The sequence below is a fragment of the Chelonia mydas genome, chromosome 25, assembly GCF_015237465.2.
Source record: "Chelonia mydas isolate rCheMyd1 chromosome 25, rCheMyd1.pri.v2, whole genome shotgun sequence".
Classification (NCBI taxonomy): Eukaryota; Metazoa; Chordata; order Testudines; family Cheloniidae; genus Chelonia; species Chelonia mydas.
This window is the reverse complement of record NC_057858.1, coordinates 6,648,777-6,674,688: the sequence shown is the minus strand read 5'-3', so window position 1 is coordinate 6,674,688 and position 25,912 is coordinate 6,648,777. Positions and strand designations below refer to the sequence as shown.

The 25,912-nt window shown below is 53.7% G+C and overlaps 1 protein-coding gene across 1 annotated transcript in view; it reads right to left on the bottom strand.

The window, feature by feature from the left end:
• Positions 1–25,912, bottom strand: part of ADAMTS10 (ADAM metallopeptidase with thrombospondin type 1 motif 10) — a 103,368-nt gene that overhangs the window by 33,652 nt on the left and 43,804 nt on the right. The window contains exons 5-11 of the mRNA XM_037885954.2: positions 22,362–22,579; positions 20,224–20,307; positions 19,477–19,622; positions 15,015–15,058; positions 13,362–13,467; positions 9,858–10,004; positions 5,869–6,010 (exon numbers count right to left, since the gene is read on the bottom strand). Coding sequence (XP_037741882.1) covers positions 5,869–6,010; positions 9,858–10,004; positions 13,362–13,467; positions 15,015–15,058; positions 19,477–19,622; positions 20,224–20,307; positions 22,362–22,579 — 887 coding nt within the window. The remainder of the gene's footprint in view (positions 1–5,868; positions 6,011–9,857; positions 10,005–13,361; positions 13,468–15,014; positions 15,059–19,476; positions 19,623–20,223; positions 20,308–22,361; positions 22,580–25,912) is intronic.

Below are 25,912 nucleotides of genomic sequence, written 5' to 3'. Positions count from 1 at the left end.
AAGGGAGACGTCGTCGGGGCGGAGGAAAGAGAAAAAAGAAACAAACAGATTAGGAATCACTTGTGCTAGCGGCAGCTAGGATTGCAGTAGCAGCATGTTGGTGTCTTTGAGAAGCTCCAGCTGGTCTGGGACATTCTCGTAATGGAAAGATTTTCAGCAGGGAAAATACAAAGATGGGGTCATATCTGGAGAGGCGCTTAGACCTCGCAACGCACACTGAGTTCAGCCCCTCTTGGGATCTGGCCCGAGGATATTTCTGGTTCTTTGGACGCCATTCATTGTCCATTCGGAGACATGGGAGCAGAGTTTTCAAAGATTTGCACCTGTGTTGGAAGCACCAAAATGGCACTAAGGCAACAAACTGAGCCTCCAGCACATCTGAACTCAATTTTTAACAGAGGATGCCTCGCAGAAAAAGTGTCTCCCAGGATTACCCGGTACATCCAGTTCTAACCCAGTGTGTCCAGCCCTTCCCCTTCTCCCAGTCCTTTCCTTCTGGGGTGATGCTCGCGGGAATGTCTCCTTCTCTGGATCTCCGTTATGAATGATAAACATGAGGGAACAGATCCTGGCCCCTCTTGGCTCCAGGTGGATGGAGATCTGTGTTTACAGGGCAACTGGGAATCCCCAAGAGATGTAAAGCTGGTTTAGATGGTTTATGCCACTTTTCTCCTGGCTCCCCCAAACACCACAGGAAGTGCACTGAAGGGGGAGGGTCACAGCACTACCACTGTCCCCAGATGGTGTAACGGTCCTTAGGGGACTGTTCCTGCCGGAAGAATTTAGATCTGCCTTTAGGAGGCTCTCAGTTATGCCAGGTGCTGAACTGGCCTTCAGTCAGCTCCCGGACTGGAGGAGACAGAGGCTGGCTTAGAGTCTCCTTCGCCTTTTCTCTCATCAGGTCCTGCCCTGAGTGCATCTCGGCCCTAAAATCCCACTCCTCCTTTGAAGCAGCTCTCTAACCAAGTTCTAGCTTCTCAAACCCAGTCCCACCATGACCCCTCCTGGGCTCCAGGTGAGCTAAGCTCCCCTCGGCTGGGCCTTTTCTCCCATCAGTCCATTTAAACCCCACCCAAAAGTCAGTTCCATCACAGAAACTCTGCAAATCCATCACAGCGGCTCAATTGGAAAACGCAGACCCTTGGAACCTGCTCTGGGCCCCAATCTTTAAATCCAGACTTCAGCACCTGCAAACCGCAACGCAGCATCTAAGGAGGGTGCCTGAGTTGGTTGCCGGATCTCTATGGTGGCCTTATGGTTATTAGAACAAGCCTATTACACAGAAAATGACTCCCTGGGGGGAGTTTAACTAGGTTTGTGGGTATTTAAAACAAAATTATAGTTTGTTTTTTTTATTATGGTAGAAACACGGCCTGAGATGTGAGAACAGGAGCTAAAGGGCCATGGCCCTCCATTAACCCAGCCTCGGCAGGGCAGGGATATCCGGTATGCTCATGGTGAATAAAGGCTTTATGGCGTGGATTGCAAGACCTCTTAAAACACTGCCACCTACCAGCTGAGTCCTTTGCTCCAGCCACTACACGGCATGAACAGAGCGGCAGACCCGCTTGGCATTGTCCCAGCAAACAGGAAGGGGAGGGGGGGGAAAGCAGCACTTGCTGTGGCCGCAGAGACTGGCTTTGGTGAGTCTGGCAGTGGCCAAGATGACCAGGTGCTGGAAGGAGGTTGGCAGCAGAGAAGTGAAGGCCACTGGCTAATACAGAGGGAGGACCAAATGGGATTCAGGATCTAGGGAAGGCGGCTGCTGGGCCTTCCCCAGAGATGCAGGGACAATGGGATTTGGAATCCAGTGCCATACGCACCAGAGTCAGGACTTCATCAGAGACACGGGGCTTACGGCACGGAGGACCCGGTGGCACGCACATCACGCTCTCAGCCCGGCCGGCTGCGATCGAGCAGGAGAGCTGAGGCCTTAGCTATATTCAGCCAAAGAAAGCCTTCGCTCATCAGCACTACCGGCTTAGTGCTTAGGATTGCCAACGCTCCAGGATTGTCCTGGAGTCGCCAGAAATTAAAGATTAATCTGAATGAAAGATTAAGTCGTCGGATGAAACCTCCAGGAATCTGTCCGACTAAAGTTGGCTACTCTTCCGGTGCTGCTGATAGAGAATGAGGCAAAACCCTCCCCCACTCTGGCCTCCCCCCGCATCCCCAAAGCGGCAGGACCTGACAGTACCACGCTCATGCAGGCCGCCAACCTGCAGTCAGGTGATAGGCCATTAATCCCGCCTTCCTCTCTTCTCGGAGTGCTTCAGTAGGAAATTCTTTGGCCCCGGTGCAGGCAGCGCTCGGAACAGGAACCGACACCCCGTGATCATCAATGAACTTGTTCAGCAAGCGGGAAATCCTCCTGATGGGTGCCGAAGGGGGCAGGACATGAACCCGACACTGTGGTGCTGCTCCCGTTGTTACTGGAGTTACCATATGAGGGGACTAAGGAACAAGAAATACCGCAGCATCCTGCGGTAATGGCCCAACACCCTACAGCGGCTGGGCGTCTCAAAGGTCTGTAAAGGATTCCGGCACCCAATTCCCACTGAGGTTCAGTGGGATGCGGGCAGGCGCCTAACTCCCTTAGGCAAATGCCAGCCAATAACTACTGCCCCTGATTAGAGGAAGGAGAAGTCATCTCTGCTTATTGATGTGTCTAACACTCTTCATGCCTGTTCGCCAATACAGGGATGGGAGAGGGAGTCGGCTCCTTCTTGTGCATCGTCAACAGAATTACTTGCTAAGCTTCTACCAGATACATCTGGGCAGCCCACTGAAGGGCAGAGGCTCCACAGGCACCATTGGGTGCGTCTATACTGTACACTAAACCCAGGCTCTGACTCTGGTTTGATCCTAAGCCCCCTTCAGTCCCCACACCAATCAGTCTGACTTGGGTCACCCAGCACTTAGGACCTAGGTTCTAGGACCCTGCTAGGGGAGTGGATCAAAGCCTGAGTCCCACTGTGACTGGGTCCAAGCCCTGTCATTTTGCAGTGTGGACGCAGGTTGAGCCACAGACCTGTGTGATGCAGGACGGACAGGTTAGCACAGCTGGGAGACCCAGCTCCAGCAGTTGTAAACCCAGGTTTACATTACAGTGGGGACACAAAAGCACAGACCCAGGTTTAGTGTGCAGTGCAGACAGACCAACGGAGGGCAAAATTGGAAGATGACCTTTCTGTAGTAACTTGCTTTTTACATGATGCCCATCACTATAGTAACAGAGCTCCCAGTAGGGCTGCAAAGGTGTCACATGAGGACACAAGTCTCCTTACTCGTGATGAGGAGCAAGGAGGAAAGAACCCAGCTGCTCTCAGATTCCAGGCTGCAGGGCTGGCAAGGAGAACAGAAATCTTTTCACACATGAACGGGGCACATTTGATCTAGACTCAGAGAGAGAGAAATAAACATGGCATCGACAGACACAGTTTCTGTAGTCGCTGTTCTGGGTAGAACTCTACTTGAATTCATTAAGGTGAGTAAGGAATGTGGAGGTCCTTGGGCATCACATGGTTATGGGAAGCTGTAGTCTTTGGCCCCATTACTCTAGGATACTGCAGGTGTTTGTTTTTCTTTTTTCACACAGGAAGCATCTACATAAGCTAAAAACGAGCTGGGAAATGGGCATGTGAACTTGGAAAGGTTCCAGTCCACATTTGCAAGTACAGTAACAATCAGCAAAGCCTCCCTGCTAGTATCAACCCTTGTTCATGGATTCATTTAAGACATTTTCAGGCCAGAAGGGACTGTTAGATTATCTAGTTTGCTCTCCTGTATAACACAGATCATAACATTTCAACCAACCTTGACTGCATTGAGCCCAGTCACTTCTGCTTTAGTCAAACACACACTACAGAAAAGCCTCCCATCTTGCCTAGAAGACCTCAGGATATGGAGAATCGACCACTGCCCTTGGTAGTTTCTTCCAACGGATAATCACCCTGACTGTCAGAAACGGGGGACTTATTTCTAGTTTGAATCTGGCTTTAGCTTCCAGCCATCAGTTCCTTTGTTCTGCCTTTCTCTGCTAGATTACAGACCCCAGTGAGATATCCTGATGAGTCCAAGCTGATTGATAATCATCTGTTTTAATCCTGCCAGTCCCACAGAGCTGACACGGCCACAGAGGGTGAGCAGGATTTTCCTCTGTCTTAAGCATCAGGTCAAATGACCAGTTAAGTTCTGATTTCAGAATCATTTCGGTTGCTGATGATGCTAGAAGCAGAGAGAAACCAGCGTGGCCATCAGATCCCCACAATGAGCTGATGGTGGCTGCCAATGAAAAAGAAACTCACTTTGCCTTGTAAGCAGAGTGAACTGCCGTGGAAGCTGCTGATGGATGCAGAGACGCCATCACTAGAGAATCGTCCTCTGGGTCATAATTGCAGTAAGTGAATTGCATCCGAGGGGCTCTTTGTGCATCTCTAGAGCAGGTGATGGGCCAGACTCTGATCTCAGTTACACAGGTGTAAATCCAGAGCCACTCCATTGGCTTCTGTGGATTTCCTCTGGATTTACACTGGTGTAACTGAAATCAAGATCTGGTCTTACTGTCTTTTCTTCCCGGCTGTTTTTCTTTTCTAACCCTATGTTGGCTTCCCCCACAGACCCACCAGTGGTGAGCAGAGCTGGTAATTTTACTTTAACCTCTGCAGTTTACTCCTCGTTTCTCCTTGGCCTCCCCAACACCAACAGCTTGAACAGACCCATCGTGTGATGCCCTCTGAGACCTGCAAACCGCTCCTCCATTGATCGGTGTGGAGGCCTGAATCCCAGGCCACATCCCCAGGCTGAAAGGCAGCACCCAGCCCATCTTTTCTCCTTCCTCTTGGGATGGTCTGAGTCTTGTACTTTTCATGCTGGAAATGAGTGAGTTTTGAATCCCTCCACCTCCTTCCCCAGCTAGGGTGAGTCCTGCTTCCCCCCACTAACAGGACGCACTTGCACTCGTCCAGCTCCATCCCTTCCAGCCTGACAGCAGAGCTACTGAGGCACCTTACTGCTGGATTCAGCCTCCTGCCCAGGTGAATCTTCTGTCCCCTCTGTGGGAGACTGGCCCTTTCACACACCACATTTAACCCTTTGGTGCACAGGCCTCCCAGCTGAAGTTCCAATCTGATGGGCTGTTCAGACCCAGCGCAGGAGGGGAATGGATCAGTTATGGCAGGCATCACTTCAGGGACAGGCCCGGTGGCTGATACGGTTCACCTCCAGAGGAGCCTTGCCTTCCACAGCAGACTTTCCCTGGCTTCAAGCAGCTTCCCCTGGAGTCGATTGGCTGAGCGTGACAGAGGCGGAGGGGAATTCCGGGAAAAGGCAACGGCTGGTTAACGGTCCAAAGCGCTTTCGCTGCTGGCATCCGAGCGAGACCGACCCTCTGTGAAGGGCATGTGCCAGTCTCCCCAGGAACGAATTCCCACAGGAGGGGTTTCTCCTCCTAATCGCACGTGCGTGAGGGATTTCTCCAGCCAGCTCCCAATAACCGCGATGAAAATGACCAGTCTGACCAAACCCCGGCCATCACCCACCATCTGCAGAGCGGATCAGAGGAGTAGACTGCCGCCTGGACTCCAGCGAGGACTAGGGCGCCCCCTCGGCAGCAGGTGAGGCAGGCGAGCGATTTGCTTCTGCCGGAGCTGAGCGGATGGAAACCGAGCTGAGCTGAGCTCGCCCTTCGCAGACCTGACCTGGCCCCTTCCGCCCTTTCCCAGCAAAGCTAACGGGGAAAGCGCTTTCGTTTCACGCAAGCCAGCAAAGCATCGTGGGGGGTGGAAGAACGGCCCCGACGGCCCAAGCCCTTCGCGGCCCAGCCCTCCGCCCCCTCAGAACCGATAGTAAAGCAGGAAGGCTCTCTACCCCGTATTTACACTGGCGAGATTTAACTCCGTACTGGAAACGGCACTGCTCATCCGCGTCGTAGGCCTGTCCGGGAGCCACCGTTGGGTAGACGAAGTCTTGCTTGGGAGGAGCATTGTTCAAGCACAGTCCCATGCCTGAGCTGGAGAAGAAATAGAGAATCACAGATGGGAAACCTGTGCAGACAAATGGGGTTATAACCAGCCGGCTGAGAACGAGCGGTGGGCAAACAGCTACCGGCTTGGAGGTTTGGCTCAGGTGAGCCTGGGTTACCTCACCAAGCAGCTGGAGTCTGCACAACCAGGATGGAAACCTCAGTGGGACAGGCTTCGTCGAGGTCACGCAGCGCCTCCACCTCCAGACAGAGCTGGGAAGTGCAGAGGCTGCTGGGAAACTGACACGAAACAGGCGGACAAATGAACCAAACCCTTCGGAACCTCACAAAAGGATCCATCTGAGTTTTCGGCAAGGACCCAAATATTACAGTGATGGTGTCAGTGTAGATACCATAGACACAGGGACCTAGAGCTTCAGACTGGTTCTCCTGCTACTCAGACGGGAGTTGCAAAGCCTGGATCTGAGTTTCAAGCTTTCCTTGAACTCTAGGCCATATGGTACTGGGGTTTCAGGTCTACCCATTGTGAAGTCTGGACTGATGCACTCACTTCCCATGGGCCCCCAGGCAGAAGGAAGAGAATAAGAGAAGGGAAGGGAGTGGGAAGGTTAGTCTTGTGACCAAAACGCAAGGCTGGAGCTCAGAGGAACGGGGGTCTGTCCCCAGTGACATGCTGGCCGACCTTGGGCAAGTCACCTAGGGCAAGGTTGTCAAACAGGTTGGCCTAAACTTAGGCAGCTAAATCCATGTTTGCGCCCCTGAGTTTCTGAAGATGCTGAACACACCCAGCCTCTAGCGGCTGCGGCAGGATTTGCGTGTGTTCAGCTCCTCTGACAGGCCGCTTCCATTTAGGCACCAAAATATGGACTAAGTTTAGGCCCCCAAGTTTGCAAGTGTTGGCCTTAATCTCTCTGGAGGGGAGTGAGGCGCCCAATTCGCTGTGACTTTCAGTGGGTGCCTAACTCTCATAGGGCCCTTTAAAAAGTCAGCCCTCTATCTGTAGGCTGGAGATAATTATACTGACCTACCTTACAGGGGCAATTTTGGGACTTACTTAATGTTGATAAAGTGCTTGGAGACCCGCCCTCTGTAAGGGCAAGGTACTAAGGCTCTGATTCAGCACATCCTTAAATTTCGGTATATAAGTGTGGTTGTGTGGGCCGCTGGGTTTGAAGCACCAGCCGATGGGCTTTGTGTCTTGTTGCCCACCCCGCTAAGCGATCCACTCTGACAGCTGGCCGGTTGGGTATCAGATCCGACAGAGAATGCATGGCTGGAAGGAGCAGGTCTGAGAGCAGAGCTTCTGTGCTTCTAGGGCCCAGCATCAGGTGCTTGGAGTTAGCTGGAGCCCTTCATGCAGAAGGAGCCACATGGCACAAAAATGCTACAGTTAACAATGGCTGGAACACTCCTGCTTTTCCCAGCTTGCCCCCGTGTGTGCCAGGCCATTGTGGGGATGCCCAAGTTTTGCAAGAACTATGCCTTTTCCTCCCGAACCACGGTCCCTCCTGGCTGCCATGTTCTTTTCTGAAATCAAGTCTCCAATCATCCCTCCCATGGCCTTGGGTTCCACGGCCGTGTCCTGTGGCACAAGAGGACCGTGCAGGTCCATGCATCTGAGTGGGGGTGGATGGAAGGGATGGCAAAGGGGACTAAAGTCAACTCCCCATCCCCCGCCAACCAGTTGAGACTCTTCAGGGCTCTGTGACAACAACGGAAACCTCTTTGGTGAGGCCACATTTCTCCAGCACTATCAAGGGAACACTCTTTGCCATGTTCTGTGTGCAGAGATCAAGGGGCTAAGAGGGAAGGAGTTCGCTGCAGCCAGACACGAGCTGCCAGAACTGGAATTTCATGGTAAAGCCTCATGTCCCAGCCAAGGGGAGGAAAACTTGGGCCCTCGGGGTCCCATCGGAAAGGTTTGTGTTCATTACATTCTTTAAAAATTGCAACTGGAGGAGTCTTTGTTTTACCCCTTACTCTAGAGGGCTCTGATGCTTGGACCTTTTTAAGACTGGACCAGTGGTTGATGACCCCAGTACATTGTTTGCTCCTATCCAGCTTCGGTTTAAAGTTAACACCATCTTTTTAGCAGAGACAGGGGTCCACATCACACCAACAACCCACCATCGCAACTGATGCTAACCAGGGCCTCTTTGATAGGAAAGCTGAGGACTGCATGGCCACAAAAATGGAGCCTTCTTGTCCCTGGGAGTCCTTCTTGAGCAGGTCTGCAGTGCATTGCTAGGATGGGGGCGATTTTCAAAAGCACATCAGTGGCTTAGGAGCACGTCCCATCAATATTCAATGGGACTCAGGGGAGAGAAGTTCAAAATTACTGAAGGAACTTTGGTGCACTAATCTTGGTGATAGTAACTAGGACTTGTGCACCTAAATCCCAAAAGGTGCTTATGAAAATCTCTTCTGTTGCTCCTAAGTTGCTTAGCTCAGGGGAGGGCAAATTACAGCCCACAGGCTGGATCTGGCCCCTCAGGGCTTTCAGTCTATCCCACGGGATTGCCAGTCCCGTGGTGCAGCGGGGCTAAGGCAGGCTCCCTGCCAGCCCTGGCCCCGTGCCGCTCCTGGAAGCGGCCGGCACCATGTCCCTGTGACCCCTGGGGGAGGAGGAGGCAGAGGGATCCATGCACTACAGGTACCACCCCCTGCAGCTCCCATTGGCTGGGAAGGGGGAACCACGACCAATGGGAGCTTCTGGGGTAGCACTCGCAGGCGAGGGCAGCGCACGGTGGGGCCGCCTGCCCCGCCCCGCCCCACCCCCAGGAGCCATTTTCGAACTTGCTGGCCACTTCCGGGAGCGGCGCGGGACCAGGGCAGGCAGGGAGCCTGCCTTAGCCCCATTGCATGCTGCTCCACCCCGGAGCCGCTCGAGGTAAGTGGCGCTGGGAAGGAGCCCGCACCCTGAACCTCCCCTGCACCCTGCACCTCAATCCCCTGCCCTGAGCCCCCTAATCCCCTGCCCTGAGCCCCTCCTGCACTCTGCACCCCCTTCTACAGCCCAACCCCCTGCCCTGAGACCCCAAACCCCTGCCTGAGACCTCTCCCGCACTCTGCACCCCCTCCTGCACCTCAACCCCCTGTCCTGAGCCCTTTCCTGCACACCATATCCCCTCCCACACCACACACTCCCTCCCGCATCCCAACCCTCTGCCCCATCCCTACATTCATGACCCTGCAGACAATTTCCCCACCCAGATCTGGCCCTCGGGACAAAAAGTTTGCCCACCCCTGGCTTAGCTACATCTGAAAATCCCCTTCCACAGCGAATGGGGGAAGCAGGTTGTGCTGCTGTGGATAAAGAGAGGAGCTGCATCTCTCGGGCACCTTTCCTCAGCACACAACCCCCTCTCCGCACTTCCTGGCTCAACCAAAATCCTTTGAAACGTCTCAGAAAGCTGGTGGTTTATTTGGGAAATTCCAACGGGGGGGGGGGGGGGGGGAGGAGATCTATGGAAAGGTCTGGATGCTGCAGGGCCAGGTAAGTCGGGAGTAGGGTGACCAGATGTCCCGATTTTAAAGGGACAGTCCCAATTTTTGGGTCTTTTTCTTATATAGGCTCCTATTACCCCCCCACCTACTGTTCGGATTTTTCACACTTGCTGTCTGGTCACCCTAGTCGGGAGGGTTAGTGGCATTAGCAGATGATAATGCAAACCACAGAAAAATGTACAGAGAGGAGGGGAAATGCGTTCTTGGCTGGGAAAGGGATGGATACTGGGACCCAGGGAATAGAATGTATACGGGGCATGAGCATGTGGGGTAATTTATGAGGATGGGCAAGGAAATCACTGTCAGAGGCTGGAGAAGTCTCTGCTCCCAGGGGGAAAGGGTGGGCGGGGCTGGCCAGGTTTCTTACTCCAGGAAGCTGGTGATATAATCCCGGCTGCAGGTCGACCATACGAAGGGGTTGGTCTTCATGGTGATGTGAGCCGCCATGAGCTTGGCTGTTTCCTGTCCGCGGGAGCCGCAGCTGTTGCCAACTCCATCATGGTTCATGCCGAACCTGGAAAAGGTCACAACAACAACGACAAAGACGCGAGCTGCGGTTACAGGCAGCTGACGTCCCTCCAGCGTGTCTGTGCACAGAGCCACGGGAGGCCAGACAATGCCAAGATGGCCAGTCTCCTTGGCTGGGGGAAGCCAATAAGGGATGCTGTGCCGATGGAAGGTGCCCTGGGAGGTGGGGACTTTAGGGTGCAACCGGTCAGCTTTGCCTGCCCCTCCTGGGTACGCCCTCTTTCTCCGGGCCTCCCACCGCTTCTGGTTTCTGATCCCTCCCTCAGGTGGGGGATTAGGAGATGGAAGAATGGGAGCGGGGGAAGAACAGCGAGGATCTGACCACATGGCTGAGTGGGGAGACAGGGCTGGTGGCAGAGAAGATTTGGGGTGGGGGGGGTTGTAGGGAGGTGTGTCCTGGCATTCACTGGGAGGAAGCGGAACCTCACTTGGTCAAAGAGAGGGAGTGGGACTCTGTCTGGGAGGAGGGAGATGGACGGGGAGGACTTTACTCAGCTCTAATCTCTGAGTTCCATATCCTGTTAACTGTTTCAGGACCATGGAGACTGTTCTCATATAGTTTCTTTCCCCTGCTTCTTCAGCATCACTAGCCTTACTTTCTATCCAATTTTGCTTATCCTTTTTTGCATTGTTTCTTTACTGCTTTGTCAAGGAGGAACACGAAAATAGATGGGTGGAACACTTCCAAGAAGTGCTAAACCAACCAGAACCAATGACAAGACTGGAATTTAACAATGATAAACCATTAGACCTAGATATAGATGTATCTGAGGTAAAAATCGAAGTAGCATTAAAAAAAGCACTGCAGAAGCTGAAAAACCACAAGGCACCTGGTTTGGATGGCATTCATTCTGAGATGCTTAAATATGGAGGCAAAGATGTGGAATCAGTCATCTGTTCACTGTGCAACAAAATATGGATGGAGGTAAAGTGCCGGAAGAATGGACCCTCGGTATCGTAATCAAGTTACCAAAGAAAGGTGATCTAAACAATTGTTCAAACTGGAGGGGAGTAACACTTCTATCTGTCACAGGAAAAGTATTAGCAGTGGTCCTCCTGAGCAGAAGGGAAGGAAAGATGGATACCATCCTACGTGAACAATCCGGATTTAGACAAGGGAGATTGTGCGCAGACACTATTTTCACCCTGAGACGGATTATTGAGAACACAATTGAATTCCAAGGCAGTCTTGCCATCGATTTTGTGGACTTTCAAAAGGCATTCGATAGTGTAAACAGAGAAACAATGTGGAAAATTGTGGAACAATATGAAATTCCAACAAAATTAATTAACATTATGAAGGCATTCTATGCCAACTCAAAATGCTGCATTAAAATGGAAAATGGATTGAGTAAGACATTCAGCATCAAGACAAGTATAAGGCAGAGGTGCGTCGTGTCTCCTTTTTTGATTATGCTAGTCATCGACTATGGATTAAAACAATGCGACAGTGATACATATGGCCTAAAATGGAACAATTCAAGACTATCTGATCTCGACTTTGCTGACAATATCGCTCTTATCAATGAAGATGCCAACGGAGTACAAAAATGCACAAACCAAGTAAAAGACGTAATGGAGAAGATAGCTTTGAGATACAATGCAAAGAAATGTAAAGTCATGTTAATGGAGACTCTAGGGACAGAAATCAAAATTGAAGAAGAGAAACTGGAGAAGGTGGACAATTTTACGTATCTTGGAAGTAGCATCAGCCAAGATGGTACTAGTTCTGAGGAAAGAAGAAGAATGGGAAGGCAACCACTGCATTTGGAAGACTCAAAAACATCTCCCTCAAGACAAAACAGAACGTACGAAGCAATTGTTATCGCCATCACAACGTATAGCAGAGAGACATGGCAACTTACCAAGAAAGGTACGCAAAAGCTGGATGCGTTCCATCACAAATGTCTGAGAACAATATTGGGAATAACATATAGAGATAGGAAGACGAACGAAACAGTCAGAAACATTACTGGACAAGGCACCCTCTCATAAATAAGCTACAAAAGAAGACCTCAGTGGCTGGGACACGTGCTGAGCATGAGAAAAAGAGCGCTCACCAAATACCGCCCTTGATGGAAGCCAGAAAATGCAAGAAGAAAGAGAGGAAGATCATGAATAACATGGAAACGAACATCAAGCACCTCAACATGAAATGGGAAGATTTGGAGAAAAGGGCAGTTGACAGGCAAGGAGGGCAACTGTGGGTAGCCCAATGTGCAGCAAAGCACGGGATGGGCTAAGGTCTAAGGTAAAGTAAGTCTCTGAGTAATGAGTGCTGAAAGCCGGATCCGGCGGGGTCATCGCCTGTTGATGGCAACAGGAGTTGTGTTGCCACAGCATTTCACAGGATTGGGCCCTAAATGACTAATGGTCTCCCCTCCCCTGAATTAATGAGACTCACTCTGCACTGGGCTTGTAACACAGTATTATAGGAACATGGCATTTCCTCTGTTTGACCAGACCATTGGGCTGCCTAGTCCAGTGTCCTGCTTCTAGCTCCAGAGGATAGTGTAATAATCCTGACCACCCACAATGCACCTCGACAACTGTGCATAAAAGCATGTGGGGCAAAAATTCCTTCCTGACTCATGGAGGTGGCAGCTGAAGACATGGAGCATGAGATTTGACTGCTCTTAGCTTAGACCTACATAACTACAGGATGCTATTCTTGTCATTCTTGATATTTGTCATTGCTGAGGCACATAGCTAAGCAGGATTAAAAATGAGGAGGTGATAAATGTATTCATTATTATTAAATATTTCTACTGAGGAGCATGTACATGTGAGGTAACTGGGTGGGCCCACCGTGCAAGGTGCGGTACAAACATATAATAAACAACAGTCCCTACTCCAAAAGTTTACACAAGAGAAGATAAAGTGTCAAGGGGCTATTAGTGCTTAGGCTTCAGGACACCAGCGCATCACTAAGGTCAGGAATAAATTTCCCTTCCCCACAGTATAGCGTCGGACGTCGGTCCAGGTGCATGAGGCATCACAAGTTTTCCTATGATGCACGGAGCATTGGCCACTGCTGGAGACAGGACGATGGACTAGGTGGACTACTGGGCTGGCCCAGTATGAGCAAGAAGGTGAGATCTCAGACTACGTGCACTACTGGTGTGATCTGCTTTGGCCCGGAGTGGGGACACTGGCCTATCTGTTCTGCTGTGGATGTGGGATATTGAACTGGATGGACTGTTGGTCCCACCTTGCATGGCTATTCCAAGGTCTTTACACTGAAGACGATTCTCCAGTTGGTTACTGGTGAGAGCAGCCAAAAAGGGGAGGTCTTTCCTGTTAAGCGACTCCCCGGGGGAACGCTTCCGGGTGTAACACTCACGTGTGGCCGATCTCATGGGCAATGGTGAAGGCAGTGGCCAGCCCGATGTCCTCGTTGATGCTGCAGCTTCTCTCTCGCTCACACATTCCTCCCACTGGGGCCAGCCCTAGGAAAGGCAGCTACGGTTGGTACGGGGCCAGTGAGGAGCACTGGTGGCGGGGTGCCAGGCCACGGGCCACGTTTCAGGGTTCAACAGTGTGCTTTGGGCTTAATGTTTATTCGGCGCGTTAACCTGGCCTGGAGGGCCTGACTCTTCTCATTGACTTCAGTGGACTGTGTATCACGCACTAGAGCAGGACAGGAAAGTGGTTTGCTGGGCTCCGGCACCCAGGTCTCCAGCTACTCCCAGTGCTGGCCACGAACTCGCTTTGCCGCGAGATGGCTGGCAACAGCAGGAGGGCTTGGAAATGCCAAGTGCCAATAAAACTCCCCCAGACTTCAGATCTGCTCCCCAGATTGTCTACACAGTGAGGAAGCCGAGCTGGTCACACCAGATGAGCTCAGTGGGGACAGAAAGGCCCATCCAAAGCCTGTTTTCAGCAGACTGAATATCTGTCTATAAAGGGCTGAAGCCACAGTCCTGCCGCTGCCCATTGGAGAGAGACAAAGCCCAGATCCTGGGCTTCCACTGAGGGGGGTTGATTGGTGCCCATCACCACTAGAATCAAACCTGTGTCCATCTGTGCTGCTCAGCACCCCGGAAATATCTCGGGGTTCCTCTGTCCCTCTGCACACAGAACGCCCCAGGCACTGTGCCTCAATGCTGGGCACCCTCCCACCGGCAGAGTCGGAAACAAGGCAGCGGGGTGAGGGGGGGAGTTTGGCTATTTGTTAAGAGCATAGATTGCTACCGACAGGTGCCATACTAAGACAAGGTAACCCTCTTTTACCTACAGAGCAGGTGCAAGCTTCCCACCCTACCCCACCAACCTACCAGAACAGGACACAATCCCACGATGAGTGAGGAGTTCGTCCTCAGTTCTTGGCCTCCCGGCTGGACCACCTAGCCTCTAAGAAGTTGCTTTGAGATCCACCCTGTCTATTTTACTTTGGGGGAGTATACTCGGCCCTCCCTTCCATGACCGCTCAGTTTAGACCAGAACTTAAGGAGACCCTGTGTATGGACAGTACAAGAGGGCAGAGCCAGAGAGAACTACATGGTCTGTGTCCAGCAGCGGCAATAAAGAAGTCCCTTTGTGTACATCACAACAGAGTCCTAGCTCTCTCCTCTGCAGCCAGGGAGACTGGGCTGCTGACCAGCCTTCAGAACGAGAACCGTTCTGAGTCACTGGGCTGGAACTGAACAAGGGATAGAACAGTGAAATGGTCCAAAGCCAGTCACCAGACCCTTGGCACGAAGTAGATTTTTTTTTTTTTAACACTTATTGAAGTAAGGAGGCAGTGTGGCCTAGACGATCAAGCACTGGACAGGGACTCGGGATACCAAGGTTCTGTTCCCAGCTCTACCGTAGGCCTGCTGGGTGAGCTTGGGCAAGGCACTTTGCGGCTCTTTGCCTCAGTTTCCCTATCTGTAAAATGGGGCTAATGATACCGATCTCCTTTGTCAAGCACTTTGAGATCTACTGATGCAAAGCGCTAGAGAAGAGCGAAGAATTAGTTACAACAGAGTCTCTGAGCTGGGCTCTTACCTACCTAAGGTGCCACATGGCTTGTTCTTGTAGATGCATATATCGTATCTGAAAGAGAAGAAAGGAAAAACACTAAATTAAACCAAAACCCTGTGCAGGCTGAAAAGATGGCAGCTTTCATTAGATCTCCATAGTTTCTGCCCAGTGGGAAAAAAAGAACATGGTTTTCTGGCTAATTGCCAAAGCATCTTAACCCCATGGGATTTCCCCCTAGGATAGGTGTGCACAGATCCTTTGGATATTTGTCATCCAGCAGCTCTGAGCACTTCTATTATCACAGCCTGGGGCTCTGAAGGTTTGTCTACACTGCACCGCATGGCTGCAACTGGCCCGGGTCAGCTGACTCCAGTTCATGGGGCCCAGGCAGGGCAGCTATCAAACTGCAGTGTAGACACTCAGGCTGGCGTCTGGGCTCTCAACCCCCCCCACCCCCCGCATGAGATCCCAGACGCCAGCCTGAGCCTACAAGTCCACACTGCTATTTTTTAGCCCCGCGGCCCAAGCCCTGCAAACCTGTCGATTGACCGGCGCGGTGGTGTTATTTATGGCAGTGCAGCCGTCCCCTGAGATGCCAGGAGATCTTGGGAACCGAGCAGCAGCAGTGCCCCTCCAGCTGGAAAACACCCTCCTTATTTCATTTGATCGAGAAGAACATAATGCCGAGATTGAAAGAAGGAAGCGGGCAGCGATTTGGATTACAGCCCATCACAGCACCTGTTCCATTGACCTCACTCCAGCTGTACCACCTGCTACCCATGGGGCCCTGCTCCCAGTGCTTGGTTTGTGCCAGGCCTTGCCAGGGCTGAGCCCCCGGCACCTCTGGGCCTGGCAGTTCAGAGCCCCCGGCACCTCTGGGCCTGGCAGTTCAGAGCTCCCGGCACCTCTGGGCCTGGCAGTTCAGAGGCCCCGGCACCTCTGGGCTTGTGAATGTAAAAAAACTGCTTGAGTCCCGGCACCTTTTTAATTACAGATGAAGCACTGTCTGCTCCCCAGGAGCCTTTCCCATAGCCCCCGTCACACACATGTCCAAGAGCCTCACATGCCCCAATTCATTTATCCCCCCTCAGACTACCTGTGAGCCACTTTTCGCAGATGGGGAAAGCGACGCACAGGGAGGTTCCGGCAAGGCCTACGTTTCCCAAAACAGCTGCTCATTTTGTGCACCTTGGTTTCCGGAGGAGTCCTTTACCCAGGCTCAGACTGGGGGACCCGAGCAAACTCGGTGCCGCTTTGGACAATTTTACGACAGCTAAGATCTCTTGGGCCACCCTGATCTCAGCACGGCTGGAGCGGGAGGCAACAGAGGGCTTGGAACAGGGCTTGGCTCTGCAGTCCACTTTTCCCATTAGTCAGCCCCAGCTCACGTGCATTGAGCTTCGAGGCATGGAGCGGGACGCATAGAGTCTGTCAGGATTTCTTCTCCTGGGGCACAGGGCTGGGGGCATAGGTCCAAAGAAAGGCCAGAGCTAAGCTCCAGATAGGAATATGCATGGGCTTTGGGACCTAACAATTCAGTGATACGGGCCTTTCTTGAATTTTTATCCGTGTGTGTGTGACAGAGAGAGAGAAGATGGTGGCGGGTGGGCTGGAACAGCAGAGGTGTTGCTGGTCAGGAGTGAGGTGCATTGGCAGGGCTGCGTGTGGGCCCAGGGCTCAAAGCATGGAGGACGCTGAGTCCAGGCAGAGCCGTGGAGGGGGGAAGCTCAGGTGCCTGCCAGCACTGTAAATCGGCCTTGCTACTGCCTCACAGACCCTGAAACCGGGGAGAAAACCAGCGTACAGCAGGTGATGGGTTAAGAGGGACAATTGCCGGTAGATGGCTCCTGGCCCTCTGGCCTCCCCGCTCGCTCCATGCGTCCAAACCCCTCGCCCCCCGACAGGAAACCGAGCGAGGGGAAAACATTCGCCGCTTTGTTTCGAGCGGATTCCGCTAAAGCCTTCGGAGGTTCTGACTTGACACGTCTCCGGCGGAGGGAAAAAAGCCCACAGCTCAGCAAGATGTTATCGGGAGACGGGGAATTTATTACAGACAGCTCCAGATGCGGTAGGCCCTTCCAAGGGCTGGCGCGGGAGCTGGCCCCGGGGACTCGGGCCCAGAGAGTCTCTCAGGGTTAGTTCAAACATCTGGCAGGAGGCCGAGGAATTCGGAGTCAGCGTCCGCGTCCCACACGCAGCAGCCGCTGCGAGCCAGGGAAGGTGAAGTCGGGGCTGACAGGGCTTTGGCTTGCCCCCCCCGCCATCAAAAATTTCACAAGCTCCTCTGACATGAGCCAGGCTCTGTGCAGCTCCTGCAGCTGAAGGGAACTGGAGCGAGAGTGCAGCGTGCTGGGGAAGCCAGCAAGAATCGGCTCCTGCTTGGAGACTCCCGGCCCTGCTGCTTTCGTTTTATGACCTTCCCCCTTCTCCCCCCGCTTCCTGGAGGAAAAAGGAAGGCGCAACCCCTCCCTGCTTGTAGCCCACTGCAGTCGCCCCAAACTCGGGACACCCAACCTGTCTCCACCCTGAGCCCCCCGCCATTAAAACTGAGCATTCAGGTAGGCGAGGGGCAGGCAGGGCTGGCTGTGGGCGGGCATCGAGAAGCCGTGCCGAAGCCGTCCAAATGTGCCTGTCAGCACCCACTGACATGCCAGTCTCACGCCCCATAAACAGTCCGGCTGGTGCCCTTCAGTCCTGGGCTCTCAGGGCCCCCAGACTTTTGTCTTGCTCAGCCAACATGTCACAGGTGGCTGGGTCCAGTAAACGAAGCAGGTCCAGCAGCCCAGTGCCAGAACAGGTGCACCCTGTTTGGCCAGTTAAGAGAATATAGGATCAGGGTGAACCTGAGAAAGGAGAGGGTGGAAGCAGCTGCTGGGAGTGGAGCAGGCTCCAGCGGTAAAGCCCCGATAAAAGGGCAGGAGCTGGACTTCAGGGGAGGGTGCAAGGAGGCCTTTAAATGAGGACTGGAGCCAGGAAAATGAAGGGGATGAAAAGTCAAGCCCAAGGAAGGCAGAAGTGGGGTTTATTGTTTATACTTTTAGTTTGGGATTTTGTGGGGAATTCCAGGGGAAAGTCCTGAGAGTCCCAGCCCTGCAGGACGGGAGAACCTAGAGAGGCCATGCGGGAGAAGGCCTGACAAAGGTCACCGTAGGAAGAAAAGCCTATGGAAGCAGCACCGAGGAGCTGGACTGAGCAGACCTTGGCTGGGGGTTGTAGGATCCCTGGGCTGGATCCCAGTGCATGGTTCCCCGGCCAACCACTAGTACAGCGGCAGGAGGCCGGAGATGGGGACAAGGACACCTGAGAGACACCGGGGGCTTGCCTTAGAGCAGAGACTGCGTTAGTCAGGACAGGGCCGGTGAGAGCTGCCAGAGACCAGGAGGCTTTGGAAGGTCCCCAAGGTAAGCAGTGGTTGGTTCCTGGGAGAAGGCAGGAGAGCGGCAAGAGAGGTTTGCTGGCTGACTTGCCCTAGCCAGAGGGCCAGGGCTGAAGACGGCTGAAGGCCAGAAAGCAGCAGAGGGAGTTGCCTGCTGACATCTAACCCGGAGAGCTGAAGCCAAGGGCTGGAGAAGGCAGAGGGGCAGTGGAGAAACTTATCTGCTGATGTCTCCTTGCCGCAGAGCTGGACGCAGGGAAGAGTGGGAGGACCAGGGGAGTGAGGGATGCTCCCCTGGTGAGGATGATCTCCCAGAAGAGAGGCAGTGGGGGTCCCACTGGGAAAAGCGGGGTTACACTCCAGCTGGAAGGACTGGGGTGGCTGCCCTGGCAGAAGGGCAGGAGAGGACCAAGCCAGGTACGAGAGAATACACTGGAGAGTGGAACGTGGGGCCCCAAGGGCCTAGAAGCCCTGGGATTTTAAGGACTCTATGTGCAGGAGGTGACAAATGGACTATGGGTTGCGACTGATGTTTTCGGATATTTGCACAATGTTTTTGTAATAAACTCGATTGGGAAGGGTATTATTGAGACAACAGATCCTGGAGTAAAGTTATTTGGTCTCCGAAGGAGGGAAACTGAGGCAGATGGGCCTGTTGTGCCATGGCATGGCTCAGCAGAGCACTCCAGGGGGGGCTAGCCTATGACACAATGCCCCAGGTTAGTTAAACCCTGCACAGCTCTCATATCTGCACTGTGGTCAAACTTTCACAGGCAGAACAGTAAGGCCCAAAGCACCTAGACATGTGCTTATATCCCACTGATTTCAGCACATATCCTTCTGGCCAGGCCGGGCGAATTCTGGGAAGGCATCGAAGGACTGTCAGCACTCACGTTGTTTAGCCTGCGTCCTCACTGCAAAGCGGGTGGGTTCCCAGCCTGGGCGAAAGCCTTGCTCGGGCTTTCAAACCTTGGGGTAAAGCAGCTCCACGCTCGGGAGAGGGGGTTTTGTGTCTGCAGGGAAGAGGTTTGGGGGCAACACCTGGGTAAGTGTCTGGGTCACCTCTGCAGCGAAGATGGACCCAGAGAGCACAGCCCAGCAGCGGGGGCCTTACCTGGTGATCAGCACAGCAGTGTCGTGGTTGGCTATGCCGTTCTCAGGGATGGCATTCCCATTGCCGTTCCGGTTCACAATGGATTTCTGCCACTTGCAGAAACTGTCCAGGGATTTCCCAGCATGGTGGTTAATCTCCAAGGTGGGCTGGAACAGAAGCAAGAGGAGAGCATGACATGGGGGAGGTGCACTGCCCCTCCCCAGATGAGCAGGGGGCTGAGTCCAGCACTGCTTCCCTCTCCCGTTGCACAGTGGGGCTGTGGGGAAGGACTAGTTGGCAGGCAGAGGTGGGGAAAGTACAGCAGAAGATGTGGGACATCTCTGCTGGCTTAAGGTCCTGCATGGGAATAGAACTGCAACTGGCTCCCTGCAGCAACCCCCTCTCCACTCCAAACAGAGAATCGAGCCCCCAGCAAATACCCAGGTCCATTCAGGGGCACGGCAGGTGAGCTCTGATTCAAGCCACGGTCTGGTCTCTAGCACAGCAGGTACCTGGCACATGCCCAGCAAGTGTGTTGCACCAGGGAGAACCTGCTTTGTTGAGGGGTGCACCAGGTGCATGCTGCATGGAACCTGGACCATTCAGCAGCAGTTCACAGCTTTACCACACAGGAAAAATACAAGATTTCACAAAGCCAGGGCAGCACTCCCCAGTCAGGGGGCCATGACGACGCTGCACAGCTGGGGGGTGCACGTGTGGGGGTTTGGCAAAGCTCCCCACTAGCCAGAAGCTCCATTGCCACCTTACCTGGTCCTCAGTGAGAAGAATCAGACGGGTCACAAGGATATTGACAATATTGCCCAGACTTGAGTCCTGGAAAAGTTTGGCAACCTGACCTCCAAGAAACAAGAAAAGACAAGTCTTAAAAATGAGCTCATCACTGGGGCCATGGCATCTCACGTACCCACTGTTGCTTTCTGCTGGAAGGAACCAGGTCTGCTCTAGCATTTATTGGTGTGCAGAGGTCTCGCCCTCCACTGTGGGGAGGCTTGAACTCAAGATAGATGGTGGCCAGCAATGGGCCTGAGCCATCACATTGGGATCTGGATTTCGGAACCTAACAAAGGCCGAGGGTGTTCAGATCGGGGCTCTGGTTCTGCCCTGAATCTAACAGAAAGCGCCACCTCTCTGGATCTTCTGCTGGAGCTCAGAGGGTGAAGGCCTCTGGCTTTGGAGCTGCATTGTCCTTGGGTCTGAGCAGTGCTGGGAACAATGTGGTGAATGTTTTACACCACGCGCAACGATCAGAAATGGGCTTATTTTAAAATCTAGCACCCGCCTTAAACCACACACAGAGCAAGCCCCAAGTCTAGCTAAACAATGTCCAGCAGGGGACGGGGCAAAGAGCCAGCAAAGACAGGCTTTCACACATGCTGTCAACAACTTCCCAGCCTGTCTCCCCCTCACAGGAAAACAGGAGTCAGCACACCCAGCTGACCCCCTTAATCCATCTAGCCTGGTATCCTGTCTCTTTAATAATCTGCACCTGGTCCTACTGGGTTCTGGGGAGGATTCACTGAGTCCGGGAACTCAAATAATTACGGGGGACAACAGAAAATAGAACAAGGGCAGGTGTGAACGTCAAAGGGTAAAAAAAATGGAACCTGAAGGGGACCATCGAGCAGAGAACCCCGGACAGCGCCCACCGCTCCTCGAAGGTGTCAAGGGAGCCAGCGGATGCCACCCAGAGGAACTCTGCCCAGATGCGCAAACAGAGGGAGGATCGGAAATAGGCCCCACAGTCGCAGAGAACCCCCTCAGACAACCTCCTCTCCTTGGTGTTGTAGATGGACACTTTGGCCATCGCTAGGTGCTGCAGAGGAAGTCCTTCCCTGTCTATAACTCACCTGGAGACCTGAGCAGGATTGCATGGAGGGATGGGATATAATCCTTCCTAACCCTCATGTTAATCAGCTTATGCCCTGAAGCATAATGATGGCCCCTCTGTTTTCCCACGTGTTTCACCGTTTCTCCTGCCCTATTTGCAGTGCGGATCATAAGGGAGGTGCTGTTTAGAGATTGGCTTTTGGTCCCCCCTATGAGATCTAGCCTACAGCTGGAGGCTTCAACCTATTTTCGTCTGCAGACCCCTCAAACATTTTGAATGGAGGTGCAGACCCCTTTGGAAATCTTAGCCGTAGTCCTTGGACCCCAGGGTGAAAACCACTGTCCTACAGCACGGCTGTATGAGGCTAGACTTTGCCACTCCTACTCAGATACATTAGCACCTGAGTCCAGAAGTGGTCCCTATGGGCTACATGAAGAACTTTAGGCTCTGCCTGGAGTAAGGGGTGGCGTGTAATCGCTCCTCCCCAGCTATAGCTGTTGAGGGCCTTCTGCTCCCGACACCCCTCACCCTGGAGGTGGGGAGTAAGTTACTGCAGGCCTCCAAAGGGTCCGCCCATTCCCCAGTGCTCTCTAGCCTCTCCCTATTCATGTGCTGGCAGTGGGAGCATTGGGTCTGCCCCACACCAAACCCGGACCCAAGAGCTGGCTGGGTAAATGTTACCGGCCTGAACAAGGAGGTGGGGGCAGAGATTACTCCTGCTCACTGTGCCCTGCTCGGCCGAGTGAGACACGGGCACAGTCTGGCCTGTTGTGATCCGCCCGCCGCAGCAAACACACAAGTTGGGTCTTGGGTCACCGTGTTTTAGGCCGACCAGGCCACGTCTAGCCTTCAGTTGTGACCTGTCCCAGGGCTGCCAATGATCCTCCAGGAGATGGGGGGGCCCTCTGAGTGCCGCACTCTGCAGTCTACCCTCCCACCGGCTTCCTGGCAGCCTATCCCGGTTCACCAGCAGCGTGGGCACGTGGCTATCCCCATGGCTCCCATCCTGGGGGGCCACAAGGACTCCGGGGGGCCGTGATGTGGGTGTAACACTTACAATATTCATGATGGCCAGGATGTATTGCTCTATGTCCCGCCGCCCGTGATACCCCACCATCATTTTGTCGGCCACCACGAGGGTCTCCACGTAGCGCTCGGTGCTGACGGATCTCTTCAGGGGCAGCTGGCCTCGTTGGCTGTTATTGCTCGATGGTTTCAGAGGGGGGGGCTTGAGCGTCCGCAACCACCAAGGTCTCCCCTTCCAGGGCTTCTCATCTGAGGAGAGAGAGAGAGAAAGGGGCTTTCTGGCTTTGGGGTGTGTTTTGTGGAGCGTGAATGGGATTCATCACAACCCTGTCCTGCCAGTTCCCCTTGCCGCCCAGCCCTAGTATCCACCCTCCTCGCCATCTGCGCTTGCACTTCAATGCTGAGGCAGGAGGCACTTTCTGCTGCCCCGAGCCAGAGCCCTCTCCCCAGGGCGGCCCGTGCACTGCTCTGTCGTGGGGAGCAGCTGCGCAGATTTAGAAACTACAAAGAAATATCCTGAAAACAAGGCAATGACCAATCCTTTCCTTCCCCTTTTCTCTGCCGGGACCTGAGTTTGAGATTCGGGATTCCCCTGCAGAAAGAGCTGCAACCTCTACGGCAGTGGTTCTTAACCTTTACTGCAGCCTGCACCCCTTTGGTTCTCAAAATGTGTTCTCGCACCCCTTACCAAAAATCATCGAAGGAGGTCAGTTCTTTAAACCCAGATATAGTTGTTGTTTGTATATGACAGTAATCGTTAAAAAACGTCTCCTGTTAATAAAGACAGAGACTTGCTGAAACAAAGTAGTTGTATTTACGTGCCTGTGCTTAATTTGTGTTTTCGATGATTTACCTTCCAAAAAAAATCTGGCCTGTCTCGCACCCCCAAAAAGGGCATCTCGCCCCCGCAGGGGGGTGTGTACCCCAGGTTAGGAACCACTGCTCTAAGGGTAGGTCTACGCTGTAAAAAACAAAAAACAACAACAACAAAACCACAGCAGAGAATCTCAGCGCCCGGCTCAGCTGACTGGCGCTGGCAGGGCTCATGTTAAAAATAGGGCTACAAATAGCAGCATAGACGTTCCCGCTCGGGGAATGGGGCCTGGGCTCTGAAACCCAGCGATGGGTTTATTTATTTTTATCCTCTCAGCAGGAGCCTGAGTCCACTGACCTGGGCTCTGAGACTCACTGCTGGGGGTTGTATTTTGCCGTTTGGATGTACCCTGAAGCAGGACTGTGGTATTTTGCTGCAAGCTTCAAGAGCGGTTGGTGCCACCAGCTGGTGCACTGAGCCCTCTGCCCCCCAACTGACTGCCTCCCAATGGGTACCACCTCACTGGGCACGCTCCTTCCCCACCGCCACACACCCATGGTGACGTCCCCTAGGGAGAAGCATCTTGCAAGGGACTTTGGGAGCTGTGTTCTGCTGGAAGGCTGTGGCCAGTGCTCCCACTGACCTCACCGACTGGGAAACCGGAGGCAGGGTGAATTCATGTCCTCTCTGCCCCGACGTGGGACTCAATCCAAAAATTCCCCCCGTGGGGGAGTGGGCTGGCCATGAGGGAGAGGTGACTCTCCGTCATTGCCTTGCGGCAGCTCGGGCTGGCTCACTGGGGCTGATGGGGGAGAGCTCTTTGTTGCACACAGGCGAGGCTGGGCTGCTCAGGCAGGTCAGGGGTGCAGGGGATGGGCGGGAGAGTCGCCGCTGCGGCCAGTTGTGCTGTGGTTGTTCTGAGCTGTATTTGGCCCGTGGCTCTTACTCTGTGGTCTTTGCTTTCCAAGAAACAACTGGGAACAGGCTCGCGTTCGTCTGGAAGCCGGGAAATGTGGCAAAGAGTCAGCACAAGGGGACTCTGCTGGCTGCCTCGCGTAACGTGGTGGGAGGAGCGGGGCCAGGAGAGTCCAGGTCATCTCCTGATGCTCCAGCGGACGTAGCTCTCCTCAGACCCCTCCTCAGGCACCAGCCCTTACAGCTGCGCTTGCTCAGCGGGTCAGGGAGATGCTGGATTTACGTGCTCGGGGTCAAATGCATCCTGCCGCGACACTCAAACTTGCCAAGGGCCTGGGGCAGCTGGGAGCAGCCGCCTCTCTGCATTCTCTGACTCTGTCAGAGAACCCTGCCGGGGGGAGCTTCTCCTTTCATCTTCCTTTAGTGCGATCAGCAGGAGCCTACACAGGGCAGCCTAGGGTTGGGATTGTCACCTTGCCACACACTACAGATAATGGGGATGACTCTCAGATCCCCCTGCTCCCAAAACAGAGCCCTGGCCCCAAAGGAGAATCTCTCCTCCCACTGCAGGACTTACCACACACACAATGTATTTCAGGTACATAGATAATATCCAAGCATCTCACAATCTTTAATGTATTCTCCTCACCACACCCCAGGGAGGCAGGGCCGTGCTGCTCTCCCCCATTCACAGAGGGGAAACTGAGTCACAGAAGCTAAGTGCCTTGCCCAAGGTCACACAGGCAGTCTGTGGTAGAGAAGGGCGCAGGTGACCCAGGTCACAGGCTAGCGCCCTAACCACTGTTCTTCATCTACACACACACACATGCATGCACGCACACACACACGTGTGCATACACCACAGAGTTCATTAGAATATGATGCAAAATCAGATCATTTCGTTTGTAGGCTCTCTGTGGCAGGGAGCAGTTCTCTGCCGGCTGATCGCAGGCCTGCGATTGCACAGTCCTGAGGACTGGCACGGGCTGGCACGACAGAAATGATTCACGATAGCGAAACGGGGACTGTCCTCTGCGGTTCAGCATCGTTCTGCAGAAAGGAGGCCAGCATAAGCTGAAGGCTTCTGCAGCTGGAAAGGACACTTCTGCCGGCACCCTCTGGGCCATACGTACATGGGGGTTCATCACCTCTAAAGGAGTCCTGTCGTATGCTCTTCTCGGGCACCAATCATAAGAACACAGATGGGGAGGAAAAGGGGGAGGGCCTCCCAGTGGAGGGGTAAGAGAGGAAGGTAACTACATAACTGCCCTCCTTTCCCGATACCTCCCAGAGCCCATGGTGACTCTCAGGAGCTGCTGTGGTCTCTCCTGTGAATGGCTCCGGCATTCTCACCCTATCCATGGAGCATCCTACAGCCGAGCGACACAAATGTGACTCAGACTGACAAAGGGAAGTGTAACGCTCCAGCCCGAACATGGGCCAGGCCTTGGGCTCAGCCCACGTGGTGAACAGAGGGCAGAGCCGCAACTCGCCACAGCCGGGGCCAGAGACCCAGGAGCGGCACCATCCGCAGACGGACTGACATTCCTCTGCCCTGAGTGTGCCCCTAAACACCACGCACTGATACGCAGAGCACACCTCTACCACACACACACACAGACACACACACACACTCAGCACCAGAGACTCACCCGAACAGAGTACCTCACCCCACACAAACACATCCACACAGAGACATGACCCCTACCCCCAACACAGAGATACTCACACAATGCACCTCCCTCCCAGCCCCGCCCCCCCCGAACCTCCCTCCCAGATCCCCCCTCCCCGCCTCCCCCGACAGAACCTCCCTCCCAGGTCCCCTCCCGACAGAACCTCCCTCCCCCCCAGAA